The 17,347-nt window shown below is 37.5% G+C and overlaps 1 protein-coding gene and 1 long non-coding RNA gene across 4 annotated transcripts in view; one reads left to right on the top strand and one right to left on the bottom strand.

Moving 5' to 3' along the window:
• Window positions 1-832: 832 nt before the first annotated feature.
• LOC118913667 (uncharacterized) lies at window positions 833-11,683 on the bottom strand. 3 transcript variants are annotated; one of them, XR_005025284.2, is made up of 4 exons: window positions 11,456-11,683; window positions 8,264-8,507; window positions 6,607-6,663; window positions 833-2,329 (listed from the first exon to the last, which is right to left on the bottom strand). It is a non-coding gene; the product is annotated as an uncharacterized LOC118913667 (long non-coding RNA). The 3 variants fall into 3 exon arrangements; XR_005025283.2 differs by having other exon boundaries at window positions 8,264-8,442; XR_008995749.1 differs by lacking the exon at window positions 6,607-6,663.
• CTSO (cathepsin O) overlaps window positions 10,548-17,347 on the top strand; it is a 20,829-nt gene continuing 14,029 nt past the window's right edge. The window contains exon 1 of the mRNA XM_036887789.2: window positions 10,548-11,263. Coding sequence (XP_036743684.2) covers window positions 11,129-11,263 — 135 coding nt within the window. The 5' untranslated portion in view covers window positions 10,548-11,128. The remainder of the gene's footprint in view (window positions 11,264-17,347) is intronic.

The raw sequence follows: 17,347 nt of genomic DNA, 5'->3' as shown, positions 1-17,347 counted from the left end.
AGTCTCATGATCTGCAGGGTGAGTCAGAAAGCTGGAGACCAAGAATAGCACACAGGCCAAAGTCTGCAGGTCTGAGAACCAGGAGAGCTGATAGTTAATTTCCAGTCTGAAGGCTGGCAGCTAGGGCTAATGCTGCAGTCTGAATCTAAAGCTTGCAACAAAAACCAATGTCCCCAATTGAAGGCAGCCAGACAGGAAGAATTCTCCCTTACTTGGAAGGATTAGCCATTTTATTCTAGTCTTTTTATTTAGCCTTCAGTTGATTGGATGAGGCCCACCCACATTATGGAGGACAATCTACTGTACTCTGTCTACTAATTTAAATGTTACTGTCATTGCAAAACACCCTCATGGCAACATCCAGAATAATGTTTGACCAAATGTCTGGGACCCCTGTGGCCCAGGCAAGTGGACACATAAAATTAACTACTGCAGTGTCCAATATTGGAGGGTGATGGAGGAATGCAAATGAGCTATAATGATGGCAGGAATGAAGGGAAGGATTTCCAAGACTTAAAACATATTTTAGAGGAAAATAGGGAGAATGGGGTCATACAGCAAGCATATTCTGTTTACCCAGATTATCTGGTGCCTATTTGTGCACCAATAATTTAAGATCACAGACAATAAGCAAACAAGTGTAAGAACTCATGTTTAATCCCAATCCAAGGTTTGGAAAAGGGGTACGTATGATGACCAAGGGTGAAAAGTTAAAGCATCTCTCCCCACCAGGTGCTCCCACCATTCTGCTGCCATCGTGAGTGTGTTGTTTTTTGTTTTGTTTTGTTTTTTCATGTTTCTGGCTGTATGTGTGTGTTTGTGTGACTGGCTGGGAAGTGGACAAAGGTGAAAAAGTAGGTTAAAAAATGGGGAAATTTACTAGGCAAAATTGGTGTGCCCTCTTCCTTTGCTAGCTCCTGCTTTTTGGAGATACTGCTACAGTTTCTATGCAACTCACGAACACATGGTTGTGAGCAAAATATTAATGGCAACCGTGAGAAGCCATACAGTTCAATCGTCTGCCTGCGAGTATACACTTAAGTCATCCAGAAATGAGATTCTCTTTTTATTTTCTATTTCTCCAGAAAGGAACATTCCTGTGGCTACTTCATAATCAGAAATATTCTATTTCCTCTAAAATATTGTCACACAAAACATTAATGCATAATAAAAAGTCTCTCAGAGTATTTAGGTGCTCCAATAATGCAATTATAGTTGCTACCAGAAGTGCTATTTATCTGTTCTCTGCTCTACTGTCAACCCGACATCAATTGTGTGACAGGGGACTTGCTAAATGGCCTCTTTGGACTTTCGTTCCTTCTACTGTAAAGTGAAAATTTGGATTAGAGAATCATTATGGAGTCCTCTAGTTTTAATTTTATATCCATGAACTCCATAGCTTTAATAGTAGATTTTTTTTTCTCCATTCCAGGCTATGTCCCTTTCTTAAAAGGTACCATGCTGCCCTCATGTGGTCAGATTTGAAGTGATACATACTGACTGCAACCAGCAGATAGATTCTTGTTTTGTTTTAATTAATGGTAAGTGGGTAAGTGAAATCCTCCACTTGAAGTTAAAAATTCATAGACGGTCAGTAACAAAATCAATATGAATAACCTATCAACTAAAAGTGTCAAGATTTTACCCATTCACAGTAATGCAAATTTTCATATAGGAATAATAATAATTAATACTAATGAGTCCTAAATGCTAGGCACTATAAATATTTTATATAATCACATCTCATTTGATTCTTTAAAGATAAGTGCTTTATTTTTAATATGTCATTTTTCAGATGCAGAAACTAAAACACATTTGGGAAAAGTGCCAGGATGTCCCAGTACAAAAAATGGGAAAGCGAGTGTGAGTCCACGTTGTTCAGATCCATAGCCTGAACTGTCTCACCCCTATATTCCCACTCAAACATTTTATATTCATAAGAACTCATTTTCCAACATTTTTTTAAGGAGACTTTCATAAGGAAATAGACACATTCTTGAAAATATGAGACAATATGTATGAGAAGTACATGGATGCAATGCTTGGTATGAAAATAGGAGTTCAAAGAATGTTAACATATTCTATTGCCGTAAGTACGATGCTGTTTCATTTAAAAATTAATATTCACCATCAATCAATCGTAATATGAACCAACAATGAGAATAAATATCTTAGGCCAACCAATGATTTCCCATTGTATCAATATTTCAAACTATCATTGATGAGTATGAGAAGTGAAAAACTTTGTAATGAAAGGGGATTTTTTTTTCAGCTTTACTGAGGTATTGGATGACACCATAGAGCAGATGAAGAGTGGCTGTGTTTCAAGCTGCTAAAAAGAAAAAAGAGCCATTTTTAGTTTTAAAAGAAGAAAGGCACAGCCACTCAAAGAGGCAGCGTGAGATATTAGCGTATGATTGTAGGAGTCAAGATACCATGTTATTCTCTGACACTCCAAGGGCTAGATATATGACTTCAGGTGCTATTCATCCCATCAGAAAATGTCTCATTTGCAAATGAAAAAGACTAGACTCTAGGATTTGTACATGCTCTGCTGACTTCTACATTCTATCATCCTAGTGATTCTAAAAAAACGCTCATCTTTGGTCCACTTTGTTTAAGAAATCCTTCACTCTATGGGTTAAGTTTCAGAAAACCCCATGGTAGGAGGATTTGTGTTTGTTAGGCTTTATTTAACTTACTTAGCTATTTCTCAGCCACCTCCCTAAGATGTGAGGTTAATGGTCATCTCTCTCTGTCCATAACAACTTAATGACAAAGCATGTGCCATCAGATCCTTTTAATGATTCAACAGACACAGAGAGCTAGTGATTTCCAAATTCCATACAGAAATAATGCTTCTGGCCCTGCATTCAGGTTACCTCTATATTCTATTACAAATTCTAAGAACCCTGCTTCCTTAAATATCTCTAAATGAAGAAATATTAACTTAAACAAAAGTTCTGCAAGTTTGCTGGGTCAGTGAGAATGTCTAAGAGGAAACTGTGGCTATATTTATAAAACCTAAACAAGTAAGAGTCATTAGGAATTTACCTTATTTCCCTGATAAAATTGATAGCTAGCTCTTATATTCTATGACTTCTAATACAATGTTAACATCAGTAAGAAGATCGAGATGCAGAAAAGACACGGAAGAGCTACAAACTTATTCTTTATCCATCATTGCTAATCCTCATAACATCAGAACTAGAAATTATTTCCAAATTATATATAATTCATATGACCTTAAATTCACACAGACAATAAGCAAACAAGTGTAAGAACTCATGTTTAATCCCAATCCAAGGCTGCTTTATACCCATTATATTGCATTACACCCACTTTGGATTACCAGGGTCTTAGCAATAAAGACTTCTCAATGCATGTATATGCTGTTAAAAATGGTGATTAATAACAAGGCAAAAATGTGTCTTCTCAGCTCTGCTTTTCAACACTGTATTTGAAGTCCTAACTAATGCTTCATATGACATGAAGAGTGGGGGAAAGCTATTCAGATTGGGAGGGAAGAAATAACTGTCTTTTTTTCATAAATGGCAGGTTCATCTATGCAGGAAATCTGAAAGAATCAACCAAGAAACTCCTGGAACTAATAAGCAATCATAGCAAGGTTACAAAATGCAAAGTTAATATACTAGTCATTCTCTTTCCTAAATACCAGCAATGACAAGTGAAATTTGAAATTTAAAACACACTATCATTTATATCAGCACACCCAAAATTCAAAAGATAGAAATAAATCTAACAAAAATCTTTAAAACTCTGATGAGAGCTATATAAATGGGAATATATTCTATGTTCAAGGATCGAAAGACAATATTGCCAAGATGTCAGTTCTTCCCAATTTGATCTGTAAATTCAAAACAATCCCAGTCAAAAATGCCAGCAAATTTTTTGTGGATATCAACAAACTGACTCTAAAGTTTAAAGGAAGACAAAAGACAAGAGCCCTCTGATACTGAAGGAGGACAGGTAGAGGATACACACTACCCGACTTCAAGACTTAATATAAAGCTACAGTAATCAAGAGAGTATCGTAATTGTGAAAGCATAGACAAATAGGTGGATGGAACAGAAGAGAAACCCCAGAAATAGGCCACATAAATATAATCTGCTGATCTTTGACAAAAGAGCAAAGGCTGTGCAATGGAACAAAGGCCATCTCTGCAACCAATGATGCGCAACAACTGGACATCCACATGCAAAAGAATGAATCTAGGTACAGACTTAATACCTCTCACAAAAATTAATTCAAAATAGATCATAGACCTGAATGTTAAAAGCAAAACTATGAACTGCTTTAAGAAAACACAGGAAAAAACCTAGATGACATTGGGTATGGTGATGGCTTTTTAAAATATGAATATAATAAATAAATACAAATATAAAAATACAAGTGGAAGTGCAATCTAGGAAAGCAGTAAATCATAAGAACAACTTCATTAAAATTTATATGTTCTGCACTGTAAAAGACAATGTCAAGGGAATGATATGACAAGATGAAAATGGGAAAAAAAGGATTGCAAAGCACACATCTTATAAAGGAGTGTCACTCAAAATATACAAAGACCTCTTAAAACTCAACGATAGGAAAATAAATAGCCTAGTTAAAACCTGGACTGAAAGACCTTAATAGATACCTCACCAAAGAAAATATACAGATGGCAAGTAAACATATGAAAAAATGTTCAATATCATACATCATTAATGAACTGCAAATTAAAACAACGAGATACTACTACATGCCCATTAGAATGACTGAAATCCAGTTCACTAACCAAATGACATCACCGACATCACCAAATGCTGTCATGGATGTGGAGCTACAGAAACTCTCATTCGTAACTGTAGGAATACAAAATGGTACAGCCACTTTGATAATTTGACAATTTCTCACAAAACCAGATATAATCTTACCATATAATACAGCAGTATATATTCAAATGGAATTCAAAACTTTTGTTCACACAAAACCTGCACATGGATATTTCTAGAAGCATTAACCGTAACTACCAAAACTTGGAAGCAACCAAGACACCCTTTAGGAGGTGAGTGGATAAATAGCTGGTGATACATCCAAACAATGGAATATTAATCAGCACTAAAAAGAAATGAGCTCTCAAACCATGAAAAGATACGGAGGAAACTTAAATTCATATTCCTAAGAGAAATTTAAGCCAATTTGGAAGGGCTTCATAGTGTGATTCCTATATGACATTCTGGAAAAGGCAAAACTACAGAGACAGCAAAAAGATTGGTGGCTTCCAGGGGTGAAGGGGGAAGGAGGGATGAATAGGAGTATTCTATATGATTCCACAATGGTAGATACATGTCATAATATATTTGTCAAAATCCATACAATATTCACCACCAAGAGTGAATCCCAATGGAGAATGGTGACTTCTCAAAGTAGGCCATTTACTGTAACAACTGCACCACTTTGGTGGGGGATACTGATAATGGGTGAGGCTGTATGTGTGTTGGGACAAGAAGTATATGGTAACTCTCTATATTTTTTGTTCAATTTTGTTCCAAACTTACAATGTTCTAAATAATAAAGTTTACTAATTTTATGATCAATTAAAAATTATATAAACCAAGTAATCTTCCGAAGCAGTGAAATGAAAACCACTAGAGCCAACTGCCCTTGTAGTTTAGCTGCAAGAAGATCTCTTTCATATGCTGCCTGAGCAACAGAGTTTTCTATGATTGTGAAGTGTAAGGCTGGATTTACAGTCACGATGAGTCTCCACCATTTATACAAATTCCACCTTCAGACTGTTTATGCTTGTCCCCTCCAGTGAGTCACATTTTGGGGATAATGTGATTTTTGCATAGGCAACAGAAATCAAAAGGTATGTAAGGCTCCATTTAACTTAAGGGAGATGAAAAGCTATCAAAACAGAATGTACATTAGTATTAATGACATACTCAGAATAGAGTTTATCAGAATATTTTCTTAGATCGTGAAAATAACAAATTTCCACCATTTAAAAATATTGCATTAGAGGGAAAGAGTTTTAGGCTCCTGCAGAATATTATTGTCATGTGAAATGCCATGTTTTTACCTACTACCCCCAGGTTTTTCTGAAATATTTAGGACTATGGAATAGTCTAAATCTATAAGGAGAAAACCGACTTGATTTTGCTCTAAGGAGTTAATAATGGTTCTTAGCTAAACCCATTAGCTCTGTCTTCACAGTGTATGTGTTGCAGCAGAGCTAAGCACTCCAGTCCTCACATTTATTCAAATGTCAGCAGAATAGAACTGGATTGAGGTTTCTATAGAAACCACTCGTGGTTTCAGGTGTTGCATTTTGTTCCATTAACTGCTTGGAGAAAGAAGGTACACATTATGGATTTTTATTAATGGTCTTTTTCCCTCCTTGGTAGAAGCTAGTTAGTGGGGTTAGTACCTTAGCCTTTGTTTTACCACATTTTTTGTGTCCCCTGCTGCAGCCTTTCCCCTCTGGCTGAGAAACTAGAATGAGCTACTTCTAAAGCCTGATAAATCCTGCCCATTAGCATTGGCTGTTCAGACAGCATTTCTTTGCTTTTAGCCAGAAAGGAAATTTGAAAGTCTCTTACCTAGAAATTGACGTAACACATTTTCTCATTCAGGATTTATATAGCCCCTGTGAAACGCTGCCAACACAAGAGGGAAAGATGACTGCGGAGAGTATATGAACCCAATCAACGACAACAAAAGGGGTAAAGGAGTCCTGAGAGTTCATGGCACTAGGACAATTTTCACTGTGAAATCCAGCAAAAATAATCAGACCTTTCAGTCCAGACACTAGTTAACTAATTGTCTGGAGGAATAATATCCCTTCCCATAATATTGGGAGAAAAATTTAATAAGGGAAAATCAACCATTCAACTCAGAAGTAACACAATGACTTAATTGCATAACTGGAGGTCATGCTTTCTTGTGATTTATATTACAACACAGAAAGCTCATGGTGGACTAAAAAAGATATGATTAATAAAGAAAAGCCTGCATAAAATAAAAATAATAAGAAATAACCACAAGGTATGCCTTAAAGTAAATAAGGGTAGCCTGGCATTGCAGAAAAAGTATGCACAGGCTCTGATGTCTGATGGCTCTATTTACATCTCACCATGACCACTTACTACTTAGGATCTTGAATAAATTCCTTAGTCACTAAAGTCAGTTTCCTTATTTGTAAAGAGAGGATATTCATTCCTACCTTGCATGGTTGTTGTAAGGACTGCAGGTACTGGATAAGCTTCCTTCTCTTCAGTGTATTTGTTATCTGAAACTGTGCGGTCATGAGGTTGTGCAGTGATGAAAATTCCTCTTATGAAAATGTTCATGACAGAACTAATCTCTTATAAGATTAATATCTATTCAAACATCTTCCCCAGGTTAACACTATCTTTCTCAGTTTATGTTTCAAATTATTTGACAATCTTTAGCTATTTGAATTTACAGTATCTTATGCAATTATAGTGATCATTGATAACAAATTAATAATGCATATCTTTGAGAAGGTGAATGATTTCATTAAGTATATGAAAGTGATGATGAAGAACTAGAGAGGCTGCATGGCATAGACTAGTGCCAGATTGCACAGATTAAAATACAAGAGCCACCAGTTACTAGATGTGTGACCTTGAGCAAACACCTTAATGTTTCTGTGCTTCAATTTCCCCATCTATAATATGGACACGATAATACTAACCTACTGCAGGATTTGTTATGAGGACTCAATATAGGTAATATTTGTTAAATGCTTGGAACAATGCTTGATAAATCATAATAAGCGCATGAGTGTTTATTAAGTAAAAATAGAAACAAACAAAATAATCCCATTGTAAACCCATTCAAATGTGAAGTCAAATGATTAAAAACTGAAGACAACCCAGAAGGTCTTTGACAGGAAAAAAACATAGTAAACAATAATTTAAATGGAATAATATTGAGAAGCATTTGTGAATACGGATGAAGTCTTGGATTGTTTACATACACAAAAGATGTTCACATTTGTTATTGGGCCGTTTAAGTCAAAGATGAAGGGGTAGTGGCTGGCCTTTTAGATGGTACCCAATTCTGGTACTCGCCCTGGTGCAACCTCCACATCTCACACTGCACCAGGCTTCGTCTGTGCTACCAGGAGCAGAAGTGGTGGTACTTCACTTTCAACATTAGGTTCTAGAAGACACTGCTGCTGCAATTTTAGTCCTTCCCGGGCCCATTCTCCCAATCTCTCTAATCACTCACTTTGGAGGAAGACAGCTGTCATGCCACAAGCAGCCCTCTGGAGAACCCAGGTGGTAAGGATCTAAGGGGCCTTAATCCAAAAGTTTGAGAAGCATTAAGGATTTCTGCTAACAGCCATGAGAGTCTGAAATTGAATCCTCCTTGAGATGACTACAGCCATCTTGACTTCTTGTCTGCAACTTCATGAGACAGTCTGAGCCAGAACATCCGGCTAAGCAGTTCCCAGATTCCTGCCCCACAGAAACTGGTGAGATAAAAAATGTTCAGTTTTAAGCTGCCACATTTGGAGGTAACTGTTTTGCAGCAACAGGGTTGAAGAAAGCTCCTTTTCATAGTACTTATTCTAAAAATTAGCAGATACTTGTGACCTTCATTTTTCAAGATAAGAGCTTTTATGCCACCTTTTTTACTGTATAATAGATCATTTTTATTTTCCTTTAATTGACCTTCAAGACCTCTACGATCTATGTGCTTCTTACTTATCTCATCTACTCTTCCCCTTTCTTTCTACTCCATCCATACTGACTTCTTCTTTTTCTAGAATATGCCAGATATACTTCTATCTCAAGGCCTTTGCACTGACTATTCGTTCTATCTTAATTTCTCTTACCCAAATATCTGACTGTCTCACTATCACCTCCTGAAATCTTTGTCTAATGTTTCCTCAAGTGAAATCTATCCCAAACACTTTGATTAAAATTTCAACCTCACACCTCACATTCCTGACTCTTTACCCCATTTTATTGCTCCATTACACTTCTACTGATTTCATTGTTTCTCTCTCCCCACTGGATGCCAGCTTTATAGGGGAGGGGATTTGTGTTGCTTTAGTCCCTTATATACTGATATATCCTCATTATCTAGAAGAATTCCTAGCACTTAGTAAGTACTAAATAAATATTTTTTGATGTGAGCTTAGGAATTATATTTAGTTTCAATGGTTCTTTTATAGTACCAATTATCCTGGGGTAAGGATGACTGCCTATATTTAAATTTTCTGACTCAGTAGGTTGTCAATAAACAGTAGTTATGCTCTAAACGCAAATTTCCATTTAAAAATAAAAAAAAGTATTAGCTTGAGTAATTTATAATAAAGATCTAAGAGCAGAATTATAGAGGTTGAGATGAATATTGATCTGTGAACTTATCTAAATTAAATATTTATGATCACACATTCTAAGAACAATATATCTTGTTATACATGCACATAAAGGCCTCCATGACTTTCCTTTTAATATTCAGAACAAATGTACATTATTTTTATTACCAGTTTTGCATCAGAGAATAAGATTACTCATTGTACCTAGGGAAACGCTAAAGACATTAATCAGCTGGTGGTTCTAAAAAGCCTAAGGTGCTATGACATCAATTTTGAAGACTTCTGAAAGCCATACTTAGAAAAGATTATAATAGAAAGGCTCATCTGCACTGCTTTCATGAATGTGTGGCCTGGGCAGCCACACAGGATCCTGTGCTGAGTTTAATGCTCTGCCGTTGCTGTCTTGGAATTCTTACTGATGGATAAGGGGCCTCCATTTCCATTTTACAGTGGGCACTGCAAATTACATGGCTGGCCCTGAGGCCCAGAAAAGGTAGTATTACTCAGCTACTAGTCACTGTCCAGAAACATAAGCAGAGGTGGAATGACCAGAAGAGCATTCTCTGAGGTAGACACCTCAGCCCCCTTCCTGCCTTCCCCCTGCCTCAGGAGAACTGGATCAAGAGATCCACGGGCCGTGTGCTTGCTACTCGAAGCACGGCAGCAGCAACAACTTGTTAGAAAAGCAGAATCAGGACCCACTCCAGAACTGGGCACCAGAATTTGCATTTCCTATATACTTTAAATTTGAAAAACATCTGGGCTGTTTCAAAGGCATGCAGGACCTCTGTGACAAAGGACATTTGAGGGGGCTTTTCCTTAACAGAGATCCCTAAAGGGTATTCTCTTTTCTTCTTCTAGCAGAGAACAACTAGCCTGAGATGCTGCCAGATTGGAATGCTGACTGATTTGAACATTACATTTTTGTTCCTTCTGCACTTCATTCCCTTGGATTAGGTTTATATGAAGTGGAACGGTTTGGGAAAAATTAAACATGAAGAAAGCCTGAAGAGTGAGCTATTATGAAGCCGAACTGGTGGAAAACAGCAACGGTAATAAAATGAGGGAGAAATAAACTATCTTAAAAATATAATAAGTAGCTAATACTGAGCACCTAAAATGTGCCAGGCATCTTACAGGTTTACGTGGATTACTTTAAATTTCACTACGAAGTTTAGAAGTAGGTGCTGCCCCTATGTTCTTTTGGAGAGAAACAAACTTGAGAGTCTTGAAATGGACATATATCAAGAAATTATGCATTATTATGCAACTATAAATTTTTATATATCTATAAACATGCTGAGTGAATGAATGCCTCTGTGTAAATTCGCGAACATCTTTAGAATTAGGTCCCAAATTTAGGGACCATCACAGAAGGAACAACAGTTAAATTCAAATTGAACGCATGTTAAATTAAAATTCTGTCTGAATTGTTCACTTTGAGACAAAAGGAAGAAAACTAAAGGTAATTCTGCAAGTGCCGATCGCACAAGTTTGCATTTACATGTTACTGTAGATGAGTGTCAGGAGGTTCTCTAACAAGCGGGAGGTGAGCCCAGAAAGCACGTGGTCATGTGCCTGATGCTCCCACAGAAGAATGGTGAAAAAAGGAAATCGCAACAGTTCCCAGCCCACGGATTCCCAGGTTCCGAGGCGGCACGCGGGGCCGCAGCGTGCTACCCGGGGCTCCGCGGCCCGCCCCGCCGGCCCAGCAGGGGGAGGAGCCGCGGGGCTGGCAGGAGAGCTGGCGCGGGCTGGGCGCGGGCATGGAGCGGCGGGCGCTGCGGCGCCTCTGGCTGCTCTGCTGGCTGTGCTGCTGCTGTGGGCGCCGCGCCGATTCCCGCGCCACCTCCGGCCGCACGGAGCCGCGGAGCCAGGAGCGACGGGCCGCCGCCTTCCGGGTACCGAGCGCGCGCCTCCCCCTTGCCTGCCGCCCCTCCGGCCGCGTCGGGGCCCCGCGGAGCCGCCCCGCCCGGGGGCCGCCCGGCGCAGTTGCGGGGGGCGGCAGGGGGTTCTGGGCTGGGTTCCCAGCAGCGAACTGCTCCCTCCGCGCCCCGCGCGCCGCGGGTCGCGTCTCCCATGCCTTTGCTGACCCAAATACTTGATTTTCCAGGGAAGATGTGTTGCTATGGGTTTATGTGACTCTCCCAAGTCATCCATGGATGTCCCCTAAGTATTCGTGGGTGCAGAAAGCACCCGCCTTTAGCAGTCCCCCTGACGGTGTACCTCCGTAGCTGTTCCTTTTCGGTTACCGGAACCCGTTAGAGGCGGAAGGAACCTTCATTTTTGCTCCCCGCGGAGCGCTGCTAACGTCCGGAAATCAGTTTTACAGGCGAGCAGGAGCCCGCTTCTCCAGGCTCGCCCAGTCCCTCCCAGTCCCGCCCATTTGTGATTCTCCTGAACTGGAGCCCCTTGAACGAGGGCAGCGGCTTAAAGGTTCTTTCTGACTTGGAAGAAATGGATTTAGCAAAAGGGAAGCATTTAATTTTCTTTTCAGATTATTCTGAAAAGCTTCATGATGCCTAGATTTTACCCCACCGTTAAAATTCTGGACTGGACCAGTTAGCTGACTATTTATAGACGGGTTTTCCTGAAACCAAAGAAACTGCGGAGAAACCGATTTACAGTTTGCCTCACTGTGTTCTAAGATCTGATATTATTTAACGACTTTTAAAAAATAATAAAAGATGTCATTATCGTGACTTATTATAAAAGGAAATTGATTCTGAATGAAAAATAGGTACGAATTTAGTAATACTGTTTATTGGAATTGTATTTGTTTTATCCTGGTATTTTCTTGATTTCTCATGGGATGCTATAGCTGTACCCTCTCCTACTCTTCTCTCCCCTTGGAAAGCTCCAATGTTTAGGACGTCCCTGCCTTGCCTGATTCTGGCCACACTTATTTTTTTCCCAAACCAAGATGTGTACTTTTATTGTTCGTGAGTTCCATTCTAGCTTTCAAAACCAGAAGCACTAGTACAATCCCTTGAGAACAAACTTTGTGTCCTGTATTCTAGCCCTGTCCTGAGCTTAATTGTGTATGGTAGTGAACCAAACCCCTTAAAGAAACTAGTCCATCTCATCTATACTGATAATGATCATTGGCTAAATAAGTAAACACACTGCCATCCTCCTCACAAAAATCATTTTTGAGGATTTGAGACACAAGGGCCACAGTAACAAATACATTTTTTAAAAATATATAACATAATTTATTATGCTTATCATAAATATAATTATATTTTATATACCATTCTATACATTCAACATATATTTGTACTATATTCATAATATATATGTTAAATATATCATGTTTATATACCTATATATTTAACATTGTATAAAGTCTAATATTTAATATATTTAATATATCATGTACAAATATGCATTTAGATTTTTATATAATTCGTATTTATTATAAATACACTTTTATTTAATAGTAATCAATGAATAAATTATGCAATTTATATTAAAATAAATATAATTATATAATATATGAATTTTATGTGTGTGTGTATATTTATTCATATTATATACTTATATTGGTCCTGTAAAAAGGCCATACCCAGGAGATGAATGTTTAGAACATATAGCTGTTCTCAGGAGGAATACAAGAATCCATGTTGGGAAAAATTGTAAGTGGCAGAGGACAGTTATAAAGATTTTTACTACATTTCAAAACCTTGAGTCAGAGAGCCTGAATAAGTTTTCAGAGCAATTGCTTCCAGTGAGAGTTTACTACTTGAAGTGGTTGCCTGGAAAGGAGAGTGTTTAGGCTTCAAAACACAGTTGCTGGAAACTGGGAGCATCTCTAGGTGTTTGAATGTAGACTGCTGTTTGGATGTGGACTAGAGGGCAGGACACAGGCAAAGACAGAAATGGTCTTGCTTCCTGGGTACCATGAGCATTAGTAAATATTCTTCTGTCCTGACAGGATGGTTTAAAGCAGATGATAACTAAAACTCAGTATAACTCTAGAAAGCTCTATAAAAGTTATATAAAATAATGCCAAATTATGAATTAGTTGAGACTGTCCACCATTGACCTATCAGGTAAATTGTGTATAGAATCTAGAAAATTTCCTGGCTTCGTAATGAAATTAAAGTTAAAAATAATGAAGCTTAAAGATTAAAATAGAATTATAGAGCCCTCTGTGTTGTACTAGAATCTGTAGACTATATCACGAAAAGTACACAAACACTGAGGACCAAGACCGATAGCCTTTGCATCTTGGCATCCTGTTTAGGGACAGTAAGCAAATAGTACTCAGCCGGTTTGCAAACCAACTAATGTGGCTGCCTGGAACATGGTGTTGATGGGTGTTCTGGGGATCGCCGCTGGAGACGCGGTTGGAGGACCTGCCTGCTTGATTAGTAATGTCTTTCAGGGTCAGGGGTTCAGAGAATGTTGAAAGGGTTTTGTCATCCCTGCCTATTCTGTTTTCCTAAGTTCCCCAGGAATATTCCTGAAATGGAAGTTAGGTAGCACAGATGAAACTTGCTTACAAATATCAGTATATTATTGTTGGGTGAAGACCAGACTCCTTTGTTTACTGTGGGATGCCTCTCTGGATAATTTGTGGACAGAGTAAAGAAGGGATTCCTCCCCTATCTCTGTCCTTTCACTCTTTTAGAAACTTTCAGTGCTCAGGAGGCTCCTTGCTGATGGATTTGGCCTACTCTGTGCCAGTGCCCAGGTGTGCATTGGTATTTACAGATGCTCATCATTTTACCACAAAGCAGTTAGTATTCTAATCCCGCTGGGGACCACAGACCCAATAATAGAACTAATAAAAGTTGCATGTACTCACTTCAGAATAATGTTCATATGCTAATACACCTGTGATTTTTGTAGACAATTTCAAAAAATTCACGTTAAAATTTTCACCATAATGATACTTGCTTTATTTTTAAAATAAAATTATGTATACTTTAAGGCATGTATATTGATCTGTAAATATAGAAGAGCATAGCATTTTATAATGAATTATGATAACTAATGAACCACAGATGTTTGCACTAATAAGCCCCCTTGAAATCTGGATTATATCCTCCAAAAAAAACTTCATCTAGGAATGCTTTAAACCACATTTTCCTTCTACTAAAACATTAAGAGGTGAATCTGACGTAAGGCGCTGTTGCTCAGGTGACCATTTCAAAAAGTTCTAGCTTAATGCATATGTTGCCAAAATGGAAATATATCATAAATTTGAAGTCTCGAATGAGAATTTATTCATTCATTTGTCCATCCATTCATCCAATACCTTAACCTTTATTAAGTATAAAGAGCTGATCTAGGTTTCCTGACAGATTCAGTGGAGAATAAGACATGTGCTGACCCCTATGAAATTATAGCCTAATAAGTTACTACTGTTATGTTTAAATATTATACTATAGTGCATTTTTCAATGAATAAATGGAAGAAAAATAGATTTCTTCAACCAATTCTCAGAAAAGTATCTTTTAAATTCAATCTTTATGTGCATGTTCACACACACAAATACTAAAATGACTAACATTCCTGGCTGAATAGACAGCCATACCCCTTCAAGTATTAGCTGTGTGATCTTTAGCAAATTACCTGCACCTCAGTTTACTCATCATGAAGTGGAATAATACAGCAGTTACCTAATACAGGATTAACTTAATTCATATAAAGTATCTAAAAAAATATGTACATTCAATTTAATAATTCCTTCAACCCTGCATATTTAGGGTACCCAAAAGCTGAGAAATTTATAAATTTTCTCAATTTTAAGACCGATTTTCAATAATTTGGCCTCAAAGGAATTGCTTCCTCCTTTAGAAACAATTGAGTACATGCAAGAAGAAACTCCATTATATAATTTATTCTTACTGGGAAAATATAAGAAAGATTTTACTGGTTTTTCTCCTCCAAGGGGTAGAGTTAAGAACTAACAAATAGCTGAGACACCCCCCCACCCCAAATCCCCCTACTTCTAAGGGTTTCAACTCTTAGATTTTTTTGAAGTAACCATTTACTTCTCAACTTAGCCTAAACAGACCAACATCAGGGACTGTGGTTACCCATAATTAGAAAGTTAGGACAGTGAAGATGCCCAGGATGGAAGCAGACACTTCTGACCTTATAAGAAAAATGTTGGTTTCTGAAGAATTTTACAACTGCAGTCTGTCTTCTATGAGACTGGCTCAGTCTCTTATCAATAGCGTTATCTCTTATTGTGATCACACTGAAACAATCCTCTCTGTTTGCTGTTGTGAGCAAACATTGTCCTTCCTTTCCTTTCCAGTAATGAGTTTGTAAGAACTGCAGAGAATTAATGAAATATCCTAGCTAGGTCAGCAAAAGAGCAAATTAGAATGCAGAAAAGACTGCTTAGGAACGTAATACATTTTAATCATCAGATGGAATATGGCATCACCTAAGTGCATGTACACATGTGCACACACACACTGATTACAAGAGAGTCCAGCATTTCAAAGGAAGACTGGCTGTTAGAAGTCATAATAAAGGTGCCATAATAAAGGGACAGAACCCTAAGATACGATTTTGACTAGAGAGAGACTAAGGATGCATATTATCTATTGTCAAAAGGGCATGTTTTCTCTAATTTTATAATATGGGGTAATTTCTTCAAGTTCTCTGGTCATGGATCCCCTTCCATGGAAGATTCTGGAATGTCTTATTATAACTTATTCAATTAAAATAAAACAAAGCAAAAATATATAAAAATAATTATTTTTCACCTGATCTGTTGAAAGGCTGTTCTGATTCATCCACTCTAATTTTTCTTGTATATGATCCGTCTGGTTTTCAAACTTCTGCACATTTCAAAATTACTAATGATATTTTCTGTATATCCCTCAAAATGTTACATATTTTTGTTTATAAATTAAGGCTCAAGTCTTTCATTTAGGGACATTTACTATACAGTTGACCACTATTTTATTCTCTGTTTCCTTATGTTAAGGACATATGATATAGTTGATCGTTTACTTACGGTTGATTCTGTAAAGAGGTTGTTGATATGATGAGGAGCAACAGCTCAATAGAGACTCATCGTTTGTGATCCTTCTAGGAAATCTGCTCTAATAGCAAGGATTGAAGTAGACCCACCAAGTCACTTAGTATATTAGTTAATTCCAGAAACAAAATAGAGGGCTTTTTAAAATTTAAATGATTTGAAACCACTTTTAGGTGGATATGTGTCCTAGTGTTGTAGCAACTAGAAGAAAAAATATTCTTGGATGTACTAGTAATGTTATTTTATTATGAAAGCAATCTGTTGACCTTGAGTGAAGAAGAGAAGAAAGATTGAGGTAAGTGTTGTGCAGTCCAAGGAAGCATCAGAGAAACCAGCAGGGACTTACTTATCCTAAACCAGTTTTCACGGAAGTCCCAGGTTTCCCCAAAATAGCAGCTTTAGTGCTCAGTCATTAGCTAGGGGCAGCCTGTGGGAACTGTGGCCTCTCTTGGTATAAGAGTGGCAGTTTAGCACGCAGCAGCTAAGTTCCCTATAAATGGAAGACCTTGAGACATTCTCATGACCACCTCATGCTTTCCTATGCATTCTTTATGTCCTTTATGTCAGTGTCTTCTCCAATTATTCCAGCTCACAAAGATGCTCAGTCAATACAGAATGAGTGAATCCTGAATTCCTTAGCAGTTGACAGTCTCTGGATTATATTAGTCATATACATACTTCCTTTGTTATTTCAGTTATATTTTTGTATTTATACATCTCCTCTCCAAATTATATTCAAAGCTTTGCTTCATCAAGATTATTTTTAAATGCCTAAAACTCACAGCTGTTTATTATTTCATTGATTAACAATCTTTATAGGCAATGCTCAATAAGGAAAAAATAAGAGTATGATAAGTCCAGTGATAATGTGCTTAAAAAGAAACCAGCTTAAAGCTATTAAGGATATGGCATATATAAAATGTCATTTATTTATTTATTCAACAACTATTAATTAAGCATCTATTGTGTGCCAGGC

The sequence above is a fragment of the Manis pentadactyla genome, chromosome 1 (assembly GCF_030020395.1).
Source record: "Manis pentadactyla isolate mManPen7 chromosome 1, mManPen7.hap1, whole genome shotgun sequence".
NCBI classification, from domain to species: Eukaryota; Metazoa; Chordata; class Mammalia; order Pholidota; family Manidae; genus Manis; species Manis pentadactyla.
This window is presented reverse-complemented; position numbering and strand designations above follow the sequence as displayed.